Source organism: Phaseolus vulgaris, chromosome 2, assembly GCF_051622355.1.
Source record: "Phaseolus vulgaris cultivar YP4 chromosome 2, ASM5162235v1, whole genome shotgun sequence".
In the NCBI taxonomy this organism is placed as follows: domain Eukaryota; kingdom Viridiplantae; phylum Streptophyta; class Magnoliopsida; order Fabales; family Fabaceae; genus Phaseolus; species Phaseolus vulgaris.
This window is the reverse complement of record NC_143499.1, coordinates 251,302-260,596: the sequence shown is the minus strand read 5'-3', so window position 1 is coordinate 260,596 and position 9,295 is coordinate 251,302. Positions and strand designations below refer to the sequence as shown.

The window sequence follows — 9,295 nt, the reverse complement described above, 5'->3', positions numbered from 1 at the left end:
TGGCTTTGATAGATATTAAAATACATTAAGCGTTTTAAAAACAACAAGAAATAGAAAAACAATTGAAAAAATTATTTATCATCAGCTTTAGCAAATAAAAGCAGACAAAGATGATACTTTGTGGATCTACACCCCTCAAATAAGGGGAAATATATTAAGGTTGTTAACTATTTCTAAAGGAGAATCTAGAGTGTTATGAAAGGGTCTTAAGACCCCAAACAAAGATAAGCATTATTTTATACAATACACAATTCACTCATATTTTTAATATTGTCATTGACTTGATCGTCGGAATCTTATCAACAAGAGGAGCTCTTCTCATTATGATTTTCAAGTATCTCAAAACATCAATCTTAAAAGATTGACCCGAAATCTACCTCCAAAATCCAATCCAAATTTATTGGCGAGAAGACTAACCATCAATGTTTTGTCTCTCACAGGAAAATACTCCCATCATTTTTTACATCAATCTTACGTAACTCTTGTGAATTAAAGCGAGAGAAAGACTAGATGAAGTGAAAGAGAAAAGGTATAAAAAAATCAATAAAAAAGAGTACTCTCTCTTTCACTATATTAATAATGTCACTGTATAAAATATTAATAAACATCATGAGACTAGATGATGAATTCTACTACAAAACCTATGTGTATGGTTAAGATTTTTTTTTTTCTCATATATCTTCAAGAAGATTTGATTTGGCCAACCGCGTCCAAAGTTGAATCCAGTTACAACTTATGCTTTTACTAAAATAAATAAGGAATCACTTCTGAGTGGACTGGGTGCGTTACAACCAACATAGCAGCTAGATATTTAAGTCACTTCATTCCAACCAATAGTCTTATGCTTGCAAAACTGTGTTTTTACGATCATCCATTTGCAGATTACACAAGTTATAAAAGTTCTATTTGATAGTATACTAAGAAGTTACTTTAAATTTATTTCATCTTTACAAACATCAAATGCTTATCATTTGATACCAATATCTATACAAACATCAAATACTTATCATTTGATCAGAAACTAGCACATAATAAAGTAAAGTATGAACTCTAAATATGATAGACTATAAATGATTTTGTTATCATAATATTAATAAGTAAATTTTAAGTATAACTCAATCTTATAAAATTGGTTTCGAAAGAGAGGTTTGCATATACGTATATACTATGAAAAATCTCTTTTTTTACTGGAATCGATGTGTGATCTCCAACCCAACACAGATAACTTAAGATTACATATTCCTCTTTCTTGTTTGTCCTTTGAATCTATCAGCATTACCAAAATGAAACATGAAGAAAGAAAATTTTGGGGATGAGGTAGGTAGATGGAAGAGTATCTACCAATATCTTATTTTTCATTATTTTGTTTGGTTAAAAGCCCTATGAGGACTCCGAACCTTGAGTTAAGCTGCAAGTGCAGAGATCATCCGAAAAACTGTTAGGAAAAGAACAAAGTTAGGCATTCTCCATTGTAATAAGAAATTGACTGTAATATATGATATGATGAGCCTGGCCCGTGAGGGGTCAACAAGAGGGTCTACATGACACGTCATTATTCCAATCCTCTTGCATATTCATAGTCCCCAGTTAAAGAAAAAAAAAATGCCAACCACCTAGCCCTCGGACCAGTACTATATATACAACTCTACATGTTTGCTTTCTATTCCATAAAGCCTTCTCTTGTTCACAGTTATTCCTGATTCACTTGTATGCTATATTTTCTAGCATTGATCAGTCCTAAAATTTGTTGCATTCCTCTCTTCCTTTTGTTTTAACATGGAACTTAATTTTAAGCACCAACTTGGCCTGCTCTGTGTCACACTGCTCTTACCTGCCCTGTGTACCTCTCAGGACTCCTTTACTTGCTCAAGAGCAACCTATTATGGTAGCGCAGATTGTTATGGAAATCCAAGTATGAACCTTCTTTTCCATCTATTCTTGCACTTGTACATGTATGGTGTATACCAAGCACATTTTTATATTGTCTGTGTATATATAATGGACAAAACTTGCATAACTGATATATAGATGTTATTTCCAATAGTAAATAGCTTCTGTTAAATAAGTGTCACAAATTTTAGATAACTAAACAGTATGATTTTATTTACATACTATTTAAGTATATTTGCCATGTATATAGTGTATAAAAAGTACAAGTTCATTCATTTTTATAAGAATTGCTATAAAAACCATGTTCTTTATTTAGATAACCGAGTAAAAAAAATTACTGAGAAATTGAACTTATTTAAAGTGCATTGGGATTAGGATGTGACATCTTTTTTTCTTTTTACACATTGTTCCGGATATATTCAAACTGCAATGACTTTATTTCTGAAATAGGGAAAATTTGTTTGAAGAATTTAGTTGTGGACATGCATGCTCCTCCTTTAGGAAAAAGGGCAAAGAGTGGACAATAAAATGTTCAAGTGAGACACTATACTACTTTTGAACACACATGATCTGACTGGTGAATTAATGATGTTTTAGGGGGAGCTTGTGGCTTTGGCGAATATGGAAAAACAGTAAACGATGGCAGTGTCGCAGGCGTGTCTTGGCTATGGAAGAATGGATCTGGTTGTGGGGCATGTTATCAGGTTACTGCACTCAATAAATCACTATTATGTAGCCTTTTTCATTTAAAAATATTAGCACTTCAAAACATGCTTCTTTCAAGTAAAATATTCAGTTTAAAAGAAAAAAAGTAGATTAAGAATTACTTAACTGGATCCTTCAAATCATACATATGATAATATCTTTCCTTTTTATCATCATAATAATCAATAAAATGGTCAGTGAAAGAAGACTACTTCATGATTGAAACAGTATAAAAGAAAAAGTTTGCCAATCTCCAGAAGAAGTTGCTTCCTTTATTTGTGATATAAAAAAAAGGGTGATGAATAATCAGGTTAGGTGCAAAATACCACAATTCTGCGATGAGAATGGAGCATACGTGGTGGTGACAGATTATGGTGAGGGTGACAGAACAGACTTTATAATGAGTCCACGTGGCTACTCAAAATTGGGGAGAAACACTTATGCATCTGCTGAGCTATTCAAATACGGTGTAGTGGATGTAGAATACAGAAGGGTCCCCTGTAGATACGGTGGCTATAACCTCTTGGTCAAGGTCCATGAACACAGCAGAAACCCTCACTACTTGGCCATTCTCATTCTCTATATTGGTGGAACTCACGACATCACTGCTGTTGAGTTGTGGCAGGTATAAGCAAATACTAAACTTTTTTATACTACCACCCAACCATATTACCTTATGGAGAGTAAATATGTTGATTTTATAATACTTATCTCAACCAAACATTATTTCTTATAGACTAACCATTTACAATGATGGTGTATGCCTGTTAAATTATGGTTTAAAAGCACAACAATTGTACCATAAACTTTTCCATACACAACAACAACTCGTACTATGATAGATGTTTGTGTTCAATAACTTTTTTGAAACTGAATTGGGTTTGCTGAAATGTTAATGGAGTAGGAAGAGTGCCAAGAATGGAGGCGAATGCGCAGGGCATTTGGTACTGTGTTTGATGCCGAGAATCCGCCAAGGGGTGACATCAAGTTGAGGTTCCAATTGAGTGGTAATGCAGAGCAGTATTGGGTGCAATCCAAGAATGTTATCTCTGGCAATTGGGAGGGTGGAGCTGTTTATGACTCAGAAATTCAACTTGGTTAAAAGGAAAAGACAGTTTCTGATGATTTCACGAATGTAGATGGTGACTAGATTACTAGTGTTTTGTTGTTAATGGTTTGTGTAATTCTTAGAATGTTCCTTTGTGGTGACTGGATCTAGTGCTCTTTCTGTTGGGGACCAAAACTGTGGGAATGCATAATATGAATAAATAAAAACTGCTGCTCTGCTAATGTTAATAAGAAATCCTTCAACAATGTTATGGTTGAAATTATATTCATAGGTCATGCGCACTGGCAAATGAATAATCCTCGAGACAAACATGCATCATTATTAATTATCCTCTAAACAAAAACGTAATGGTATTGCTAACATAATAATATAGTTAGAGTACCCAGCACAAACAATTCCAACCAAAAAAATAAAGCAGAAAAACTAAAGGATCGATTAAATTGAGAAATTTTTGGAGGAACCACTAAAGAATCGCACAAGGTGATATCTAAACAATACTTATAGAAGAAAATAAAAAAATTTAAAAAAATAGAACAAACATTTTCACAAATTAAAAACAATTTCCACTTCTCCATTTTTACAGAGGTTGGATGAGATTTGCTATAAAAGTTAGTTGTAATTTAATTTATAAAAACAACTTTATTTTATTTTATTTTTAATTATCTTCTAATGTAAATACTTGTTTATTCAAACCGAGTCTGGATAGAGGTATGAACATCAACAACAGTAGTTGCTCAAATTGAAGTTGGAGTTTGTTTGATATCAATGAAGCTTTTGCACTAGTTCTAAAAAAAACACGATTTCATTAATCAAGCTTGTTCGCCATCAATACATCCTGCCAGTACATTCAGCAGAACCACAGTAACAATACTTCCTTTTTATATTGCCATCAGAATCAAAGACTTGATCTATTTCGTAATTGTAATCGTAAGTCAGCTCTTGCAAAGGAGGAATGTTATCAGCAGCAAAGAACATTATGTGAGGCATTCTGGTGTCATGATGATCAGAAAGGACGTTCTGAGCAATTATATTAGGGGAGCAACTATGGTTAATGAATCTCCCTACGTTGCCAAACTCAGCAGCATCAATAGTAAAACCACCATCCTTCACAACATCGCATGAACTTGTCTGTGCATCCGGCATGAGAGTCGAAAGACCATCCCAGAGAGCACTGTTGCTGTAGTTATTTCCAATATCAAAAAGATACTCATCATTACCTGCCCTTAGTTCAGCTTCCTTTTCTTCAAGAAGCTCCCCTATATATTCACAGATAAAACTTCCTGAAGGGATTGAACTAAGGGATCTCACACCCCATCCCCTTGTATTGGTTTTAAATATTTCAAGCTGAAACTTTATGCCAAGTTGGCTGACTCTATTATGGCACGTAGAAGGACACTTGCATGTAGGTCCACACTCATAGACTAGAGGCTTTGCTTGTACAATAGCTTCATTGTGATTGAATGGAATCTCTCCCCCGTTTTTCACTACACACGAACATTTCTCCGAATCTGAGCATCCATTAATACAATCACATCCTTCGGCAAGAACGAGATTGAATTTGGAGTATATCATGCTAGTTATGTAATTAAACGGAGGAGGTTTTTCATCATCTATGGTGTTCACAGCACATATCGGAATTCGTTCTTTTCCAAAAGAAATATCAGCAACACATATACCTTCTCTAGTTTTGAACTTCTTAGATTTCTTCACTTCTCTAAAAGGAAGCTCTGGTTGACCAGCTTCTCTTCGCAGTCGAAACTTAAAAATTTTCTTCCCATGTGGTCCGTGTTCATCCCAACCTGACTCAACTATGTACAGTCCATCATAAACATAAGTCCTACACTTTCCATCCATTGACTCAGAGCCACGAATTACTCTAACAGGATTCTTTTCAACACTACTGTTCATCAAAGCAAGATTGCCCCGCTCAAGCTTCTGATCTTCAGGGTTTTTATCATTGTTCATCACATTTCCGCCCTGCCCTGTATATGTCAACACATCCGAATTATCCAACTCATCAGCATAGGCCCCTGATGCAACAATACTGGTTGCAAGGATCATACCATTGTGTCTCACATAATCTATCCCACCTTGAATTGGACGGTGAAGGCCAACTATATTAAGCTCCACTCTATATTGAAATTCATCACCAACTTCAACACCAGGAACACAGCCTAGTATTTGCTTGCCTATGTTGACATATTTCCCATTCTCCTTAAGGATCCTTGAAGCTACTAAATCAACTCTCTTACTATTGGCTCGCTCATTTAACTTTGATTCTACTTCCTGTAAAAGCTTTCTACAAATAACTTGAAACAACCGTAATGTTTCCCTCACTTTTTTTCGGGTCACATTTGGGTCATTCTCATCACCAGTGAAATTAGAATGAGAAGAGGGAGTAATGTTTACATCGAACTCATTTGATCTCAGGACAATTTGAAGAGTGTTATCACATTCATTAGGCTGCTCAAGATAATTATCCTTTTCCCAAAGTACTAATTCACCCATACCTTCGGAAGCAGCATTTCCCTTTTTCTTTTTCAAAGGCTTCTTCTCAGAATCATTCAAGGCACCTGTAATCTTGATATCTGTTTTAGACCTATCAGGCAATGCAAAAGAATCCCCTTTCTTTCTCTTGCCTTTACTATTACCAACAACCAACTTAGATTTGGAGGAACCTTTATCAGATCTCCACGGACATTCTGAATCAGCCATCAAACCTAGTATTACTTTCCTCTGTGATGAGACCTGCAATCTATTAAAATTCCCTTTCAACTTATGGTTAGAACGAGATATACTCAAAGGCTTTGTCTCGACCCTATTATTCTCTTTTACCACCGCCTTAGAATTTAATTTGATCTGATGATGATTACTTGTTGCAGGGGGAGTAGCATACCTTTCTCTCTCATTTTCTGGTGACTTTTTCATCTCAGACGATAGTTCACATGCCTGGAGCTTTTTCAATCTCTCTGCAGCATTTCTTTCAGAATCAGGTTGATCGATGTCAACAACCTTTCTATTGCAATTATATTCATCCTGAATGTTACTTTTACCTTCTTTTACATCAGTAGCTGTTACTTTTTTCAATGAATTGTCATCTACAGCCAGGTTCCGTTGACCATCTGTCTTGTTATCCAAAGAAGAGGTCCCCTCTAGACACACATGCTTGTCCTTACCGACACGTGGAGCATTACGTCCACATAAAGGAGGAAAGTCTCTAACAGCTGAAACTTTTCTTTGTGGAAGATACCTTCTAGTTATAGGTTCCACCATACATGCACTGGGAGCAGATATATTGGCATTGGATAATAAGTGTTTCGAATCCCCGGGCACAGCAATCTCACCCGCTGGAGAAGATGACTTCAACTCATAAGAGGAGTCACATTTTCCAGTGTTTGATGTTCTTGCAAACTCTGTATTCAAAGTTTCCGGGTCCAAAGAAGGCACTTTTGCAGGTTTATCTTCTGCAGTAGGGCTGTCCACTTGACGACACGAGACCACAAGGTTTTCCTTATTCAAACCACAGTCAGTTGTTCGCTCAACAATAGTCACTTTTGTAAGTTCATCTTCTGCAATAGACCCATTCACTTGATGTGATGAGACCTCAGAGTTTTCCAGATTCAAACTGCAGTCCTTTGTTTGGCCAAGCTTCACTTTTGCAGGGTTATCTTCCGGAGTAGACCCATCCACTTGATGAGATGAGACCACAGGGTTTTCCTGATTCAAACCAAGAGTCACTTTTGCAGCTTCGCCTTCGGCAATATGTCCATCCACTCTATGAGATGAATCTACAGGGCTTTCCTGGTTCAAACCACAATCAGAGGTTTGGCTAATAGTCATCATTCCTGGTTTATCTTCAGCAGTATATCCACGATCAGCAGTTTGGCTAAGAGTCCCTATTTCCAGTCTGTCTTCAGCAGTAGATCCATCCACATGATAGGATGAGACCATGGGGTTGTCCTTATTCAAACCACTGTCAACTGTTACGCCAAGAGTCTCCGTATAAAGCAAATTGTTTGGCTCAGAATGCCAACCATCATTTTCACAGGTTTTCACACCTGCTAAATGTTCACCGTTCTTAACCTCAACAATTGTACCATTAACAGAACCACAATCTGCAATATTTATATTTGATACTTCCTCAATCCTTGAAGCAGATGGTCCACATCCATCAGGGAAATCACGAATGGCGGAAACTTTACGCCGCTTATACACCGGCCTAAGAAGGAAAGTGTGCCCATCCTCCATCAATGAGTCATATCTTTCTTCTTTACAATGACCATTATTTTCTGGTGTTGTCATTTCTCTCGAGGACTCTGGATTGAGCACAATCTTCAAACTCCCATTCTCTCAACAAGAGATAGAAAAAATCATGTGCACTGTCGAAAAGTCTTTAAATAAGAAAAAAGAAAGCAATGAATATTTCCATATAGATTAACAACTTAATCATAACTTCCATAGAAAGAATTAAAGTGTAAAATGATCTTTTAAGAAAACACTAAAGAAGTTGCTTTAGGAAGAAGCATGGACACATCTATAGATAAGTCTATGGAGAAGTCAAATACTTGTTGGACACAACACAACATGCCTTCATGATGTGTTGGACACTTCTCAACAATGTCGCAAATAAAAAAATAACATGAACTCTCGGTTGTAAACCAGTAAAAAGAGTGAACCAACACTTTTTCTTGACTACACACTCCCCAGACACTCCTATCATCAAAATGTAAAACAAAACAACAGACAGAGAGAGACAGAGAGAGAGAGAGAGGGAGAGAGTAGGGTTATGAGACCAGGTGGAACAGAGGCAAAAGTGGGAAATAATGACCAGAAAAAATCGGTTATGCCCTAATTGACATGTTTCTGCAGAAAGGAGGAAAAGAAAAAATAACTAACTCCAAGTTGCACAATTTTGTGTGGGCAAAAAAAAATTAAGGCACGAAATAGTGACAAGAGGAGATGGTGGTGAATTTCTTCTTCTTTCTTTGAACCTTCTCTGTAGATAATATGGCTATCTCATCATATGGATAGCTATATTTTCCATTGCATTCCATTAATAACACAATACCCTGCCAAGGTGCTATTGATATTCACACCTCAGTTGAGCAAAAAAGGCCCTCCAAACCGGAGATGACCACACCTCGATCCTTTAGAGGACCATCGATTACCCACAATAAAGACCATGAGCAACCCTCATACTTTCACAAAACACCCCTCTCTCCCAAAGTCATGTCCATGTCAAATACCCTCATGCACATAACCTATTCATTCAAAACAAATGGCGTAAAATTGCGGTTGAACATTACTCAACACTGCAATGTACTTCCAATTCCCGGGCTACATTTTTCCCCCTCCAAAGATAAACAGTATATGCAAAGTAGATGAATGGTATGATGTAAGACGATGGTACCTTGGACAAAATCCCTGGCAGAGGAGGAGAACCGACAATCAGAAAGCAGCAGCTCCCAATTCTGATAACGTCCTGAAACAGTAAAATTGAAATCGAAAGAAGAACAAAGAGAACAAAATCGAAAATAAAAGGTTGTGAAAAATGAAGTGGTTACATAGAGGAACCCTTGAAACAGACAATGGCAAATAGAGGATTAGGAATGCAAGAGTCTCATAACCTAT

General features: G+C 36.5%; 2 protein-coding genes across 5 annotated transcripts; one reads left to right on the top strand and one right to left on the bottom strand.

Annotated features, from left to right (window-relative positions):
- The first annotated feature begins 1,579 nt into the window (after positions 1 to 1,579).
- On the top strand, positions 1,580 to 3,898 carry LOC137809949 (expansin-like B1). The gene is made up of 4 exons (XM_068611015.1): positions 1,580 to 1,912; positions 2,488 to 2,594; positions 2,906 to 3,220; positions 3,500 to 3,898. Exons 1-4 carry the CDS (start codon positions 1,777 to 1,779, stop codon positions 3,695 to 3,697), a joined length of 756 nt encoding a protein of 251 aa, XP_068467116.1. The 5' UTR covers positions 1,580 to 1,776; the 3' UTR covers positions 3,698 to 3,898.
- A 546-nt stretch (positions 3,899 to 4,444) lies between these two features.
- On the bottom strand, positions 4,445 to 9,295 carry LOC137809948 (uncharacterized). 4 transcript variants are annotated; one of them, XM_068611012.2, is made up of 3 exons: positions 9,229 to 9,295; positions 9,075 to 9,146; positions 4,445 to 8,055 (listed from the first exon to the last, which is right to left on the bottom strand). In XM_068611012.2, exon 3 carries the CDS (start codon positions 7,964 to 7,966, stop codon positions 4,490 to 4,492), a length of 3,477 nt encoding a protein of 1,158 aa, XP_068467113.1. In that variant the 5' UTR covers positions 7,967 to 8,055; positions 9,075 to 9,146; positions 9,229 to 9,295; the 3' UTR covers positions 4,445 to 4,489. The 4 variants fall into 4 exon arrangements, with proteins under 4 accessions (XP_068467113.1, XP_068467115.1, XP_090154111.1 ...); XM_068611014.2 differs by having other exon boundaries at positions 4,445 to 8,043; XM_090297985.1 differs by having other exon boundaries at positions 9,075 to 9,135; positions 9,229 to 9,293.